This window comes from Macrobrachium rosenbergii, chromosome 41, assembly GCF_040412425.1.
Source record: "Macrobrachium rosenbergii isolate ZJJX-2024 chromosome 41, ASM4041242v1, whole genome shotgun sequence".
Taxonomy (NCBI): Eukaryota; Metazoa; Arthropoda; class Malacostraca; order Decapoda; family Palaemonidae; genus Macrobrachium; species Macrobrachium rosenbergii.
Genome location: NC_089781.1, coordinates 40020079 through 40037745, shown reverse-complemented (window position 1 = coordinate 40037745; position 17667 = coordinate 40020079). Strand labels below are relative to the sequence as shown.

Genomic DNA, 17667 nt, shown 5'->3' with positions numbered 1-17667 from the left:
AAAAATGTAGAGGAAAAGTTGAAGAATAAAGAGAGAGTCAAGAAAAATGGCTATGGTAACGGCAACAGTTTCATTTTGACGTTATAAGTTGATCGAAACGAAAAAAAATGTTACGGTTTTCAACATTATCGTTCGTAGCTCAAAAGTTATAACAGTTAGGCGAATTAATTATTTTTTATGAGAAAGCCAACAAAATTCTCTAAATATCGATATATATAATAATGAAATATGAATAAGTACAGTTGGTGAAAAAATTGATAGAAAAGAGGATAAGAAACAGAGCGCTCTGCCCGGCGTATGGTGAGAATTATCGCTAGAAAAAAACTTTTTTGAAGAGCCCTATCTCGGTTATTTTTCATAGAAATCACTTTGTAAATATACGAAAATGTAGAGGAAAAGTTGACAAATAAAGTGAGAGTCAAGAAAAATGGCTTTGGTAGCGGCAACAGTTTCATTTTGACGTTATAAATGGATCGAAACGAAAAAAAATGTTACAATTGTCAACATTATTGTTCGTAGCTCAAAACCTATAACAGTTAGGTGAATGAATTATTTTTTATGAAAAAGCCAATAAAATTCTATAAATATCGACATATAAAAGAATGAAAAACGAATAAGTCCAGTTGGTGAAAAAATTGATATAAAAGAGGGTATGAAACAGTGTGTTTCCAATAATGTAATCCCACATACAAATCCCACATTTAAAAAAAAAATGTAAAAAAAATGTAAGATACAAACCCACGTACAAACCCCACATTTTATAAAAGAAAAATAAGATACAAACCAATATACAAACCCTACATTTTATAAAAAAAAAAAATAAGATACAAACCCCACATTATAAGAAAAATGATTACAAAATATTAGAAGAGAAACATTGTATGGGAAAAAATTAGAAATATTCATAAAAACCCATCACCAGAAATTTGAATAATGTACTCACCAAATATCGTGACCCCTCTTGAATTCCTATATACAACTCCTCCCTCAGGTGAAGGGCCTGCCATCTGAAGGGTTGCTGAGGGAGGAGGAAGCTGCAGGAGTTAGATGATTATCCGTGGTCTCCCTGCACCTCTTTTGGCAGGGCCTGACCCACGACTTGGTGAAGGCTTGAGTTGCTTCTCTGTGTGGTATCTGTAGAAGCAATTTCCTGGTGCCCTACACAGAGGAACTCTACATGCCTTACACACCCATGATGCGTCCTTACGTCTGTTATCTAGCAAGCAGATGTGGCATCTCAGCTGTTTTCCCTTGATGGAGGGAATCTCCCTTATATGAATGAGGCTATGTTCCCTGGTGCAAGACGCTCATAGTTCTCCAGGAAGTTGGCACGCTGGCGTGGCACACCTAACAGTTCCGGTTCAATACCAGCAGCAGAGGGACCAGCAACAGAGGGACCAGCAGCAGAGAGACCAGCACCAGAGGGGCCAGCAGCAGAGGAACAGCAGCAGAGGGACCAGCACCAGAGGGACCAGCAGCAGAGGGACCAGCAGTAGAGGGACCAGCACCAGAGGGACCAACGTCTGCAAGAGAAGGGGGCACAGAAGTACAGGGAAGAAGAGGAGGAGGAGAAGGAAGAGGAGAAGGAAGTGGAGAAGGAGGAACAGGAGATTCAACAGCAGCCTCAGGAATGTCAACATCAGAATCCATAGAACGGGGATCATCAGGCTAAGAATCTTCGCCAGCAGATGCAGCAGCAGCAGGAACAGGAACAGGCAGGACATCTAATCTGTCAGCTACAGGTAGGTCAGGTAAACGAGCAAAAGAAATATCACTCAAGGGCCAGTCTTCTGCGTTGAAGTTTGTAAGTGCTTCAGCAGATTCATACATAAAGTCAAGAAGTTTGATTTTCTTACCTTGTGGGTGGTATTTGGCAAACATAGTGTAAGCATTAAGTATTGCCATCTGCAATAAATAGAAAGTAAACTTATGGGTCCACTTCATTCCCTTCCTGGCCATTCAGCAGTATTTCATCAGCTGGTCAAACAGGTCTACCCCACCCATATACTGACAGTAGGTGCCAATAATCAAAGGTCTGTCCATTGTGACTGTTTCAAGACTTGTACGAGTAGCCCACCTTACTCGCTTCCTGTGCGCAAACTCTTCCGTTTCTGCATTGCAAGTTGTAGTGATCATTGTCACGAGTCGAATGTCCTGCCAACAGATTATGAAGACGTTCCCCCTCCTACGGAAGTGCATTGAATTCCGAGGCACCCGTTGATGAGCCAAAGTCCTTAGAACGTTAGGTGCTCCCTTCCTTACAAGACGAAGTTTCCCTGAACAGAGAACACCATGAGAATACAACTCCTCAGCCAATTCAATAGAGTTGTAGTAGTTGTCCATGAAAACATGGTAACCTTTGTCCAAGAGAGGGCCCATTAGTATGAACACAATGTCCTTCAAGGTTGAGGTACTTCCTCCATATGTCAGGAAGTCAATAACGTATCCGCTCTTGGTTTCACACAACATATAGAGTTTGATACCATACTTGGAAGGTTTCTGGGGGTTGTAGGTCTTGATAGACAGCCTACCCTTGTATGGCATCAAGCCCTCATCCAATGAGACATTGCATTCTGGGGTGTAGGTAGCCCTAAATCGTGCCTTCAGGTAATTGATGACATGTCTCACAAGGAGTAATCGGTCGTTGTTACATCGAGGGATGGCCTTTCTGTTTGCTGTATGAAAGTACCGGTTGATGGTATCAAACCGGTTCCTGGACATGTTCCTAGCAAAACCTAGCATTAAAAAAATTTTGCCTGTCTGCCAGTACATTCGCCTCTCTGGTGCCAGAAAAATCCCCATGATAATGATGAGGCCCAGGAACATAGCCATCTCTTGCACAGTTACAGGCACCCAGGATCCCTTGTCCCCACGGCACATCTCCTTACGCATGTAATATGCATACGCATTGGTTTCTGCAGCCAAGTATACCAACAGCTCTCTAGTAATAAAGAGCTGGAGAAATCCGAGAAGTGTCGTAGGGGTAGGGACATTCAACCCTGGCATGCCTGTGAAAGGCATAATCACTGGAGGCGTAGGATCCTGGATCCATTCCTCATCAACATCATGGGTTGGTTGCCTGTCACGGCCGCTCATCCTTGAAGATCCAGACCTCCTCCTCCTTCGGGAACGTTCACCTCGGGCACGACGGGGACCACCTACATATACACCACCACCAGCACCCTCTGCCTGGACATCAGAACCACTGCTTTCACTTCTACTACTACTCCTCCTCCTAGCATGCCTACGGCCTCTTTGAATCCCTGAGGCATCACCAGAACCCAAGGCCTTATCACTCCCAGCATCACTAGGGGCACCATAAAATCCCTCAAAGCCTCCCTCATCATCACTAACACCCCTCCCACTCCCAGCATCACTGCCTTCAAGGAATGCCTCAAAATCAAGCGAAGGCCTCCCAGGATCAGCAACATCTTCCTTTGCACCTCCAGGATATACAACAGACACAGCAGCACCCTCAAGATTTATCACCACAACACCATCATCACCAACACTCCCAGCATCACCATCTCCTCCCCAACACTGCTCCCAGCAACTCCAACACCCCAGCATCACCATCTCCTCCCCAACACTGCTCCCAGCAACTCCAACACCCCAGCATCATCATCTCCTTTCCCAACACTGCTCCCGGCAACTCCAACACCCTCCGCATCACCATCTCCTCCAACACTACTCCCAGCATCCCCAACACCCCCAGCATCACCATCTCCTCCCCAACACTACTCACAACATCTCCAACACCCCCAGCATCACCATCCCCAGCATCACCATCTCCTCCAACACTACTCCCAGCATCCCCAACACCTCCAGCATCACCATCTCCTCCTCCAACACTACTTACAGCATCTCCAACACCTGCAGCATCTCCCCCCAAAACATCAACACCAGCAGGCCCTCTCACAAACTTACCTTTTGTCTTTTTCTTGGCATATATGCCCATCTTACCCTTACCCTTACCTTTACTCACTATACTTACACCACCTGTTGCACCACCTCGAACAAGCATACCAACAGAAGCACCAACAGAACCCCTAACAACACCAGCTTCACCAACAGAACCCCTAACAACAGAAATACCAGCAGCATCAGAACCCCCAACAACAGAAATACCAGCAGCATCTCTCTCCAACTTACGTACTTTTTTCTTCTCTCTCGTACCTCTCTCCCTGATGCTTACACCACTTGTTCCCGGTACTTCACCAACACTAATAGCAGCCTCTCTGAACTCTTCTTTGTGTACCTGTAACACATTTTCTAATGCTACAACTCCTGGAGCCATTACCTCATCAACATCACTCCCCTCAATCATTTCATCAACATCAGCATCAATCACTTCAGCATCGGAATCTTCTTCCTCCCACTCCAGACGAGGCAGTTCCATGGCTTGCTTGCTTGGTGTGAGGTTAATCCTACGAGCCCTCCAAGAAAAGTCATAATCCATTAGCAGCCTCCTTATCTTGGCATCTTCTGGAGATTCAGATCCCTGCCTAAAATCTAATCGTCTCTTATGGGATGCACTAACGCGTTTTGCGCTACTTTTTCCGTAAAAACTTCGCGAATGCATCTCGGAAAATTGTTCACTCATCACGTCACTATGTAAACAAACATATGTGTCGACAGCAGCTCGCACGTGTGGTCACTGAGAGCGAAGTGTGGGTGGGATCAGCTGATTTCATTGTGAGAATTTTACTGCGCCTGGGATTTGAGCATGTGCAGTACATGAACTACTTGGCTGGCGTATTGATACCCAAGTTACACGGTCCAAGGTATGATCTACCCTATGGAAATCACTACTTGTCCGAAAATAAAAAAAATTTACCCCTACCACACGTACGAAAAATTTTGGTAAATTTTACGTAAAATTACGTCAGTCAGGTAAGGCAGGGGGTAGGGTGATTTTGCGTAATGTTACGTCAATTGGATAGGAAAGTGTTAATTACACAATAACTCTCTGCATGGGGGAGGAATCGAACACTTATGTCACTTAAACTAATTTGCCCTTAATTTGCAGGATGGAGGGGATAATTGAATACTTATCACTGAATCATATTAGGTTGATTTCAAAGCAAGTCATGGGGCGATTCACAGGCTGCTCGAAGTAGGGCGACTTAACAAAGGGACTTCTTTTTTGGAGGAAGAAAATTGAAGTTTGAAGGAATGGAAAATTAAGGAATTTCAGGAGGGAGGGAGAGGGCTGGCTTATTGACTAATTGCGGATGAAAGTACCTGGGTCGGTAAATGTGTGCACTGAACATGTACAACACAGCTGTGTACCGAATTAGTTCTCGCCAGCGTGAAGGGAGCACCGAGCGTGTTGCTGTACTTAGCGGTAGCTGCAGAGTGGAATCCGGGAAAACTGAGCACATCTTCCCCAGTTGTTTGCTTCAAAGTCTCAGCCTACGCCTTACCTGCAAAGAGTCATACAGCCAGCAAAAGAGTGAAGAAAAAAGGTCTTAAGATTAAGTACTTAGAGGTTAAGTTCCTATCTATCTCACAGCCTGGCTATGTCCCCATGCCCATGATGGCCCAGCTACTCCCATATTGCGTGATGGGGGTGAAAAGGGGGTCACTATTGTCCACCCAGGTCAGCTGAGGTGGGAGGCCAATCGCTACATGAGTGAAAAACAGGCGCTAACCACTTTTCGCTACTTCAAAATACACTTGGTTCTACCTCGCCCGCCATGTTTTCTTGGTCCTACAGTCAGATGAAAGGTGAAAATGCTTCACCGAATAAATTGCTCACTAGCTGCTAGACAAGGGAGGGATAAATTCTTAAGAATATATATATGTATATAAATACATATATATATATATATATATATATATATATATATATATATATATATATATATATATATATATATATATATATATATATATATATATATATATATATATATATATATATATATATATATATATATATATATATATATATATATATATATATATATATATATATATATATATATATATATATATATACATGATTTATTGGTATCAGCAAGTTTTAAAGCTACCTTATTAACCCGATCCGACTTTGCAGAGAGCATTTTGCCATCATTAGTTTCATTTTAAACAGATGCATGAAAATATACGTAAATGTATTTGGTCATTTGCGTCTGTGTTTGTATTCAAAGCTTGTTCTCTATATGAGCAAAATATATAAAAGCCACCAGGTTGTTGCTGTAATTTTCTTTGCTCCTCTTCACCGCTTCTTTGAAACTGCTTGCATTTCCTATCAGTTGGGAAAACCATAGATGCAAATATTATATTTTGTATTTCTCTGCTTGGTTCTTTTCATCTTTCTGTTAATATTATGCTCTACGTATAAATGTTTCTTGTCCAATACCAGAATAAGTCGAATAAGAGAACTGAAAATCTCCTTTGGCGAAAGGTGAACTGAAAGCAAGCAAATGGGAAATGAGAACGTTATAGGAGGACTGGCGACGACTTTGGAAATTCGCATTTCATACTGTTTAGGGAAATGATGGGCCAAAGAATTCACTCCATTATAGTAATGTAATTCATTCCAGGGTTCTAAAATGTTTTATGTAAATAATTTTGCAGCTTATATAAGAGATAATATGCTCTAGAAAAGCTTAAAGAAATAAAAATCAATAACGAAGCTAACTTTCAGCACCAGCTTCATATATCTGTTTGCTTTGAGCAGGTACGTGTGCAAATAGTTATGGCATGTTTATAACCCTATTATATGACTGGCTTGTAAATTCAGACCAAAAAGGTTCCTATTTCACCATAATCAGTAATAAAGAAGGAACTTTGATGTGAAAGCTTGTTACTCACTGAGCATGACGCGTAATTTTTTATTTTTTTTTTTTTTTTTTGTCAAGTTAATATCATTTTGCCAAACTCCACGGAATGACCTGGAATATTTTGTGTTCTCATTTTCCGTTTGAAGCACGCGAATTGTCATTGTTAGCCATCACATTTTACAGTTACTGAAATTATATGAACTCACAGAAATGACGGGAATGAGCTGGTTAGATGAATTGCAGTTATTTACTATAATGATTCAGTTATTCACTGTATTTTTCCTTTCCAAAATCTTCATCTGAGGAGAAAATACCTAAGGAAGAACGTCATAGATATATTAACATTTTTTAAAAGTACTCCATAACCTCCTGCAAAACTAGGGGAATGCAATCCCATAGGTCAGTGATTCTCAAACTGGGTGCCGTGGCACCTTGGGGTGCCATAGACAGCGCCTAGGGGTGCCGCAAAATTGTCATGAGTTTTGTCTTGGCTAAATCGTCTTAATGAACATTTAAAAAAAAAAAAGAAGAAGTTTGAAAAAGACTTCATATAATTATCAGTGTAGGTAGGAAGTTATATACATGCTCAAACATTTTTCTCAAATAGAGGTTGATATTTCCTTTTCTATACTTGTACAAATACAATACAACTAATAATACTACTACTACTACTACTATTGCTAATAATAATAATAATAATAATAATAATAATAATAATAATAATAATAATAATAAAGTGTAACAGTCGTCTATTCATACTCACATTTTTTGTTTACACTCGTTGCCCGTCCGGTACGTGATCGGTTCTCGTCGGCTTTGTGTAACGGTACCCCAGTTTTCCACTCCCGAGTCAGTGAGGCATAATACGTCAAGCCATAAGTTCTTTGCTGTTTCTGGGGTTATATTACAGTTGTATCGAACAGTATCGTGCTTCTAACATACCGTACAATGGATAAGTTTGTCATTAAGAAGAGAAGACACGAAGTTAGTGGTGAGGGTGAAGAAAGGGACGAAAGTGGATGTGTGAGTGAAAAGGATTTGGCCATTCCAACAACAAGTAAATCAACTTCAAAAAAAAAAACAAGAAAAATCGCTACTACTCGGATAATTATTTAAGTTTCGGATTCTTCTGGTGTGGTGATGAAGTTACACCTATGCCATTGTGCGTTATTTCTTCTTCTTCTTTTAACGTGCTTCTTTTGAAGGACTTTTGATTTGGCTTTGGGGTAGACCGTAGTCTCGATCGGCTGCCCTGCCTGACATCGCTTAGACCCCGGTCGCGTGTGGTACATGTATCATACCAGACCCAACGCCCTTTCTTCCCAGCAGCGAGAGGTTGTAGCACGGGTAGGTTGAGAGTTCAAGACGTGTGAGATGTTTGTTATGTTTTTAAAAGATGTTGGAGTGGCTTTGTTTTGTGTGTGTATTTAGTCTGTAACACCCATTTGCTTTTTAAGCAAACCTATCCGTTGATTACATACATAATCCCAGGGTGTCTACACGGATAGCAAAGTGTCCGCCTCTCTGATCAGTCGGCTGCGGCTTTGAACCTGCGCCACAGACCTCTACGAAGTCCGAAGCTGCTGCTGTAACCGACTGTGCCATCGAGGCTCCGCCATTGCGCGTTATTTGTGGTGATAAATTAGCTAATGAAGCAATGGTGCCCAGCAAATTAAAGAGGCATTTAACTCTGAAACATAATCATCTTGCTAACAAGCCTCGGTCCTACTTTGAAGGACTTTTAAGTGAGCAGAAACAACAGAGTTTGATGCTTTCTAAGAAAGTCAAAGTATCTGATAAAACACGAGAGGGCAGTTACTTAGTTGCAGAGTTAGTTGTTAAAAGCATGAAACCTCATACAATAGCAGAGACTCTGATTCTCCCTGCATGTAGTGCCATAGTAAAAACAATATTTGGAAGTGAAGCAGAAAAAGAAGTGAGGAAAATTCCCGTTTTGGATAGTACCATTAGCAGACGGATTCATGATATGTCAGCAGACATAGAGGAAACTGTATGTACCTCTGTGAAGGAAAGTGAAATGTTTGCACTTCTGGTAGATGAGTCCACAGACATTGGAGGCATGGCTCAATTACTGGTATTCGTTCGGTACATTCATGATGTTAAAATAGTGAACCAGTTCTTTTGTTGCAAAGAACTTAAGGAAACTACAACAGGCAATGATATTTTCTCTACATTGAGTGAGTACTTAAAATCAGTTGGTTTGTCCTGGGAATCGTGTGTGGGGATTTGTACAGATGGGGCACCTGGCATGATTGGCTCAGTTAAAAGATTTGTGTCATTAGTGAAGAAAGAAAACAGCAGTGTGATAACAACACATTGCTTTCTTCATCGTGAAGCGCTGGTTGCAAAGACAATTAGCAATGATTTAAAATCTGTACTGGAAAAAGTTGTAAAAATGGTGAACTTTATAAAAAGTCGACCGCTGAAGTCTCGTCTGTTTGCTAAGCTATGTGAAGAGCTTGAGGCAAAACATTTGAATCTTCTTCTACATACGGAAGTAAGATGGCTGTCCAGAGGGAAAGTATTGTCACGAGTATGCGAACTGAAGGAAGGGATGCTTACTTTTTTCACTCTTGAACAACAAGAGCAATTCTGTGATTTACTGGCAGGTGACACTTGGTGTGCAAAATTGTCTCACTTAGCTGACATCTTTGAACTTTTAAACAAGGTAAATGCCAGCATGCAAGGAAAATCAGAAAATATTTTATCTTCCACTGATAAAATTAAAACTCTGAAAGAAAAACTGCAACTGTGGGGTGGCAAAGTAAAAGAAGGCAATTTGGACACGTTCTCACTTGTTGCAGTAGCAGCAAACAGTGGTGAGATAATACCCATTATTTCTGAGCATCTAGCAGTACTGGAAAAACAACTTCAGCACTATTTCCCAGAGATATGCACTGAAATCTATGACTGGATAAGAAACCCATTTGTTGCATCTGTATCAACCCAATCTCAGCTTACCCTCATGGAAGAAGAGCAGTTAGTGGAAATACGTAATGATCGTGATCTAAATTTATTGTACATGCAGCTGTCTCTTGACGAATTCTGGGTTCAGATTAAGACTAGGTATCCTCATGTTGCCAAAAAAACTCTGGTAATGTTAATCCAGTTCTCTTCTTCTTACCTATGTGAGTTGGGGTTTTCTGCTCTAGCAAACATTAAAACTAACAAAAGGGAAAGGCTGAAAACTCTTGAGGAAGAAATGAGAATATGTTTGTCCACCATTCAACCCAACTTGAAACGGATCTGTCAGTCACATCAAGCACACACATCTCACTAAATTAGGTGAGTTTTTTTTTTTTTTTTCTTAAAGGTGATTACCATTTTTTTTTATTTAGTCTGCATTCATAATTCTTTACCTCAAATCTTCTAATATGCTCTTTGTATATACTATCTATTTCTGCATGTACGGTGGTGCTGAATTTGGTTTGATTATGGATAATACAGTAATTATATTCATCAAATCAGTTAATTCATGCGATATGGGGGGAGGGTGAAGAAGGGGTGCCACGGGAATGGTTACATCAGTTTAGGGTGCCATCAATTAAAAAAGATTGAGAACCACTGTCATAGGTACTGTTATCAATGGCAAATGCGTTGAAAAAAGGCACGTTCAAAAGCCAATGAAGGACTCTGTAAAAGGCATTTAAAAATTCCCTCAAACATTTCGTTTGTGTTTAAAATAATCTTCGATTTTCAACTTATTCCTGATTAGATCATATGTTGATTATGAATTCAAACAATATATTAACCTGTAAACGTACGATCTCTCAGGTGTGTATTCATCTAAAAAGAAACGAAAGAAAACAACAGTTAATAAGGTCTCACATGAAAACATCTCTTAGCAAAGCGACATCTGGAAAAGGAGATATACGAAAAATGCTCCAAGACAATGTGGCATATTATAGCATTATTAAGCAAAAGAAGCTCAAAATACGATCATTTTCCTCGGTATTTGTTAATAACGATTCAAACAAATTTATACGAACCTATCATTTTACCTACAGAAATTGTCTAGTAAAACTTTGAAAATAGAGTCAATAATGTTCAGCTCCAACGCTTCATTGAAACTTTCCAGTGTAATCCGTGTTTCATCTTGAGGAAATTCTTACCCTATCTCCCAATTTCGTTACTGCAATCAGGACAGACCAGCGGAATGTTGATGTGAACCCAGCCCCCTCTCTCTCTCTCTCTCTCTCTCTCTCTCTCTCTCTCTCTCTCTCTCTCCTTAGCATTTTTCAATTTTAATCAGCTTGCAACCACGAAGACGAAAGATTTCCCTCGATTTTATTGACGCAAGGAAGCCCTTCCGTTACTCATCTACAGTTTCCTAAAATTTAAACTATAAGTCAAAAGGAGTAAGATTTTCAAAGAAAAGAAAATAAATAGAAAAAAAAACAAGAGTTCTCTTTCATGATTATCTACAATTATGTATAAAAGAGGTTTGTATTGTTTGCTTCTCTGTTGTTCTTGGATGAATCTTTGTTGTAATACATGTACAATTAAAAAAAAATATAGTTTTTTTACTTCTTTATGGCTCTTTCAAGGTTTCACATTACTCTTTAAATATATTATTTTAACATATAGTTGAATTAAAAATCTTATCATTCACTGCCCTTAAGCCTCTAATTCTCCATTTTTTTTTCTCACGAATTTATATTTGTATACATAATTTATATTTATTGCATCTTATGTCTCCTGTTTTGACAGGTTCATGATCACAACTGACGGACTTTCTCCTCTGACAAACTTTCTCGGTATGCATGAGGTAGAAGATAGCGGTAATTAGCGATTAAGTTTGCGTGACAACCGTTTCAAATATATAAGCAGTTTCCTTCATGGGATGAAATGCAGACTCTTTAAAACTGTGGACTGTGTCGAGGAAATTTGCATCCCCCTTCCTTGAAGAGCATTTTCAGGGTCAGCATTATTCCAACGAACTAAATTAAACTGTTGAATTAAAATTTCTAGTTCTTTTGTCGTTATATACACACATGTGCACATATATATGATGAAAACTTTGAATCAACACAGCTAGTTAACAGTTCCATTTATTTTCTAACTACTATTATATCTCACGTGATTATAATTAAGCTGAAAATTGTAACAAGAAGTATTTCGTAACGAGAAAATTTATTTCCTACAGTTATTCATATTTTAACCTTAATTATCACTTGATTGCTCTATGTAATTCTTTAAAATCAAGCTGTACAAATTAGGTCCAACTGAGTTCGAAATCATCTTTTACTAAATTATTATTATTATTATTATTATTATTATTATTATTATTATTATTATTATTATTATTATTATTATTGTTGTTGTTATTACACATGGAAGCCAATTTCACACACACACGTTATATATATATATATATATATATATATATATATATATATATATATATATATATATATATATATATATATATACATACATATACAAAGTTTTATCATTTATACGTACAGGACTTATTTTACGCTAATAAATATCAAGCCACAATCATCACGTAATATTAATTCACTGATCCTTGTGGTTAACTTACACCACACGTTGGAGTTTAAAGAGATGTGCCCAAGCCGGTCAAGTCGACCGTCTATCACTGTATCTAAACTTAAACCCTTAGTGCGAATACTAGCAGGGCCAGTGGTTTTATCATTTATAATTCTTGATGAGTGTAAGTTATTCCTAGAGTATAGGGAATTTAATACAAGCACTATTCGTCGCTTAACTTTGGCGAAGGAGAAAACAGAAAACACACACACACACACACACACACATATATATATATATATATATACACACATATATATATATATATATATATATATATATATATATATATATATATATATATGTGTGTGTGTGTGTGTGTGTGTATGATGAAATTGGTTTCTTTATGTAATAATAATAATGATAATAATAATAATAGATGATTTTGAACTCAATTGGACCTAATTTGTGTAGCTTGATTTTAAAGAATTATAAAGAACAATCGAGAGATGATTAAGATTAAGATATGAATAACTAAAGGAAATTAATTTTCTTGTTACGAAATACTTCTTGTTACAATTTTCAGCTTAATTATAATCACGTTAGATATAATGGTAGTTGAAAAGGAATGGAAGTGTTAATTAGCTGTTTCGATTCAAAGTTTTCATCATGAAATGCTGATATGATATAAAATATTATCTGCCCTTGCCAGATGCAATAATCCCGGAACATTTCATGATCAGATAATCAGATTTTCAGGTAATCATTTGCGGATGGGGCTAAGTAAATCATTTGAAGCTGTTCATCACAGACGATAATTTAATATTAAAATTCCCTCAAATTAATTAAGATTTCAATCACGTAAATATTCACTCCAATCAATGGATTGCCCGTTTATTCATAATTACTCAAGAGGCATTATTACGAGGTATTCATAAAACTGTTATCACTAATACAATCTCTTTTCATTAATATGAGTTTTTTTTTTTACCTAATGCATATAAAGAAAAGTATATTAAAGTGAAATACTATGTTTAAAATCATAAAAGTGTATAAAGGAAACATAATTTAACTATTCTCAAACGTACTGTAATTTAGAGGTTAGTAAGGAATAGACTTTTTACCAATTGTTAAAATCTTCACAATGGCGCGATATCAGATGACCGATATCCCATCACATCACCTTGAGATATGGTTCCTCTGAAAACTCAGGAATCAGAATAGAAAACAGATTTTTGCTTTCATCGCCGACATTCGAACCTGGAAGAGATGAGATGAATTCAGAGTTCATGCGGTAACGCTGCACTCATATCTCCAACGAAGGTATGAAAATTCCAGTAAAAAGTGTACTAAAAAACTTTGGACATGGACATTCTGAAGTTTAGTGCATTGTTTTTGTATTCCATTTCAAAATATAGTTTATATGAACTTCAATTAATTCTATACAAACATTTGCAAACCATTTTCTTACGCATTTAGTGTAACTTTTGATTCACATTTTACTTTTGAGATTCATCCAAAGAAAATGTAAATGCGGGCACAATAATTGTACATAAGGCCTCGTATGTTTATGACGGTGATAAAATCAGTGCAACCTGTTTTAGATCATTTATCCTTCCTCAATACTGTTCTCCAGTGTGATGGACCAAGATCTGGCATTTTTGTACAGAGTGGCTCGTATTGTTGGGTTTCTGGTTTCTGAAATGATCAATAACAGATGATGGTTTCTTGTTGGTCAATTGTCCATAAGGAAAACATATCTTTCATTCACATTTGATCCTTGACCTCTTCAAGTCAACCAGACTTGCTGAACAGTAACCAATATGCAGTCAGCTGAGGATGGTCCCTTCCTCACACCGCTGGACTTCCAGTTTCCCTGATACTGAGCAACTGGAACATCTGGCACCTATTCTCCCCGTATTCAAAAACTGTACTTTTATCTGTTTGTTTAAACATGATAAAAACTGATCTCTTCTTAACCTTGAACAGATATTCTTTGGTTGAATTTCAAGTCAATGATCCTTGATGGTTTTCTTCCATTTGTTTTTTTATAATAATAATAATAATAATAGTTTCTAATAATAATAATAAAACCTCTCCCAAGAAAATCATGCAGTGTATATTCTATAAGTACTTATATTTATCACATTTATTTCCCGAAATACTGAGAGTGTTCATCTTTACATCAGTGATTTTTCTTTTGTTTTTCTTAACTGATAAACTAGTATAGATTACATCACGATGAGATACGTATCATCTACTATTACAATTTCTTATTCTCCCTATTTCCATTCTACAGTACCGTCTTGAATGAAAAAAAGCTTATCTTTAGTTTCACTTTACAGTATGTGGAAAAATCCAAAGCATTGTTAATTGATAAACAAAATTTCCATATATACGTTATGAATGTCCAGTGGTTAATGAGAATTTTAGATTTGATTTGACTTGGTTTTCAAGAGTATTTGATTACAATTTTTTTCTGTTGAATCAGTTTCAAACTTATTTTATATATATATATATATATATATATATATATATATATATATATATATATATATATATATATATATATTTATATATATATATATATATATATATATATATATATATATATATATATGTGTGTGTGTGTGTTTGTGTGTGTGTGTGTGTGTTTATATGTCACTAAATAGCGCGTGACAATATATTTAGCCAAGGCCACAGGAAAAATAAAAGAAGGTTTACCCAGCGTTTTCGTGTTCTTTCAACACATTTTCATTGTACCTTGAAAATGCGTTGAAAGAACACGAAAGCGCTTGGTACTCCTTCTTCCTTTTTTTATTTTTCCTTCATTTCTCGCTATAATGTGGTTCGGATTCCGCAATAAGCTGTAGGTCCCGTTGCTAAGTAACCAGTTGGTTCTTAGCCACGTAGAATAAATCTAATCCTTTGGGCCAGCCCTAAGGGAGCTGTTAATCAGCTCAGCGGTCTGGTAAAACTAAGGTATTCTTAACTTTTTGTGGCCTTGGCTAAGTAGTATGTATGTGTGTGTGTGTGCATGTATGTATATACTGTACATATAAAATTCCTTTTGAATGATGTTTAGAAATTTCTTTCTGAAAGAGCCATCTTGTATATAGGGGAACACAGCGTATAAATTCATCTTAGGGACAGTGTAATAGAGAGTAGGTGGCGTCATCTTTTTATTCAACATACTATTTAACTGTTTAAAAAATAGTTTTGATGGAAAACAATTGTTCCTGAAATATTTAGTGAGAATTGTTATTTCGTCGTGAAAAGTCAGCCTATTAGATGACAGAGTAAAAGCCCTGTAGAGGAGGGTAGAAACATCAATTATTTAATTTAAAATTTAAATAACAAGAGCTATAAAAATTCATACCCACACCCATAAACGTACCTTTACGATATTTACCAGTGTAGAATCCTGCCTTGGATTGTTCGTCGAGCTGTTACTCCGGAAGTTATATATATATATATATATATATATATATATATATATATATATATATATATATATATATATATATATATATATATATATATATGTATATATAATATACATATTCTCAGAAACTGGGATTAGGGGTTATTTAAAAAAATATTGTAATCAAATACACTGAAAACCAAGTCAAATATATTTTTATGTCAAAATTCCTATTAACTACTACTACACACACACACACACACACACACACACACACATATATATATATATATATATATATATATATATATATATATATATATATATATATATATATATATATATATATATTTATTTGTTTCCTGTTTCCTGTGCAGGTAGTTTTTAAACTCGAACTTCATTACTGTACTCTACAATGACCTTGTAAGATGACCAGGAGCATATAAAATAAAAAACAAAAGGAGATATGCAGGCGCTTAGGGCTCTTTCTCAAAGGAAAACGCGCGAAACACGTGGGTACAAAAATAGGTATATTTACATAACAGACAAGACCAAGGGAAAAATGAATTAAATGTAGTTAAATTGCTGCCGCAGTTGAAAGTCCTCCAAAAGGTTGGGGGTGGCGACAGCTTGTGAATGCCAGGAACAGGACCAAGGAGATTTCTTCTACGATCGTCCTTCTGAAATGATATGGGACACAGTTTACAATCTAAGGCTGGAATTTGGGGAATGCTTTTTACTCGAGGGTGTGCTGAGGGCGCCAAGGACAGCCTCGAGGTTTGACTAGTGACTTGAGCAAGAGTGCAGAGAATGCATGGGCTGGGATTAAACCAAGAAACTCAGGGGATATCCAAGATACGGGCCCAGAAGTTTAAGGAATGCACAAGGGTGAAAGTAACATGAGTAAGCAACTCTTTCAGGGTACTTTACCGCCTTGCAGGAGTGCCTAAGGCTGAAGACGACATCGGGGCTTCATTCCAGTCCTTCTCAACGGCATCCACTAGGGGTCCACGTGTGTGTGTGTAGACAAAGGCCTCCGACCAAAGACGCACTCGTGGGTCGTAGATCAGTGGAGTGATGGAGGCGCGCCCTTGTGATGATAAAGGGCTGCAGTAGAGTTTCCGCTCGCTCTGGGATTTGCAATTCACCACTTGCAATAGATACTGGCCACGTGATTGGTGTACAAAGCAAGGGCCAGCGATCCACGTGGCGGCGAGAAGGGGGGTGGGACGTTTGAACTTGTGACCTCCTGCATTCGCGACTGGGCTGTGTGTGAGAGCGATCCTCTGGCGCCATGGCCTTCTATTACTTCTGATCGGGTGGAGAGGGGGGAGGGCGATGGCCCGACCCCAGGTCGCAGCCCTGTACCAAAGAAAGGGCACCAGCCAGTTAATGCCCTAGGCTAAGATTATTTCCTGAGCGTGCCTTAAGACCCTGGGATTTCTGCCCTGAACCAACCTAAACCAGATTTCACTACCTCTCACAAGTTACAAATGGATAGAGGCCTATCTATCGGCCAAGCAAAAGCAGAAAGGAGGGTTTTTTTAGCTTATTTTGGCACTAATCTTTACAATATATATATATATATATATATATATATATATATATATATATATATATATATATATATATATATATATTATATATAATGTATATATATATATATATATATGCATATGTATATATATATATAAAATATATATATATATATATATATATATATATATATATATATATATGGATATATATAACTGTTGAAAAATAAAAGTATATACCTATATATATATATATATCATAAAATATATATTGATAACCATATAGAGCGTGCTTATACAATAAATATCAAATATATTTATATATATAGTCATTTATATATATATATAAATATATATATATATATATATATATATATATATATATATGTATATATATAAA

General features: G+C 37.3%; 1 protein-coding gene across 1 annotated transcript; it reads left to right on the top strand.

The window, feature by feature from the left end:
- The first annotated feature begins 4626 nt into the window (after nt 1-4626).
- On the top strand, nt 4627-16519 carry LOC136827113 (protein FAM200A-like). The gene is made up of 5 exons (XM_067084872.1): nt 4627-4784; nt 7718-7851; nt 8065-8141; nt 8356-9881; nt 16345-16519. Exons 1-5 carry the CDS (start codon nt 4627-4629, stop codon nt 16517-16519), a joined length of 2070 nt encoding a protein of 689 aa, XP_066940973.1.
- Nucleotides 16520-17667: the final 1148 nt, after the last annotated feature.

Bases quoted from the DNA above. Each gene is read 5' to 3' on its own strand.
- LOC136827113 (XM_067084872.1), top strand. From the start codon at position 4,627: ATGTGTCGACAGCAGCTCGCACGTGTGGTCACTGAGAGCGAAGTGTGG. The intron at 4,785-7,717 runs GTATGATCTACC...TGTATCGAACAG, and splicing joins CCCAAGTTACACGGTCCAAG to TATCGTGCTTCTAACATACC. The intron at 8,142-8,355 runs GTAGGTTGAGAG...CCTGCGCCACAG, and splicing joins AGCGAGAGGTTGTAGCACGG to ACCTCTACGAAGTCCGAAGC.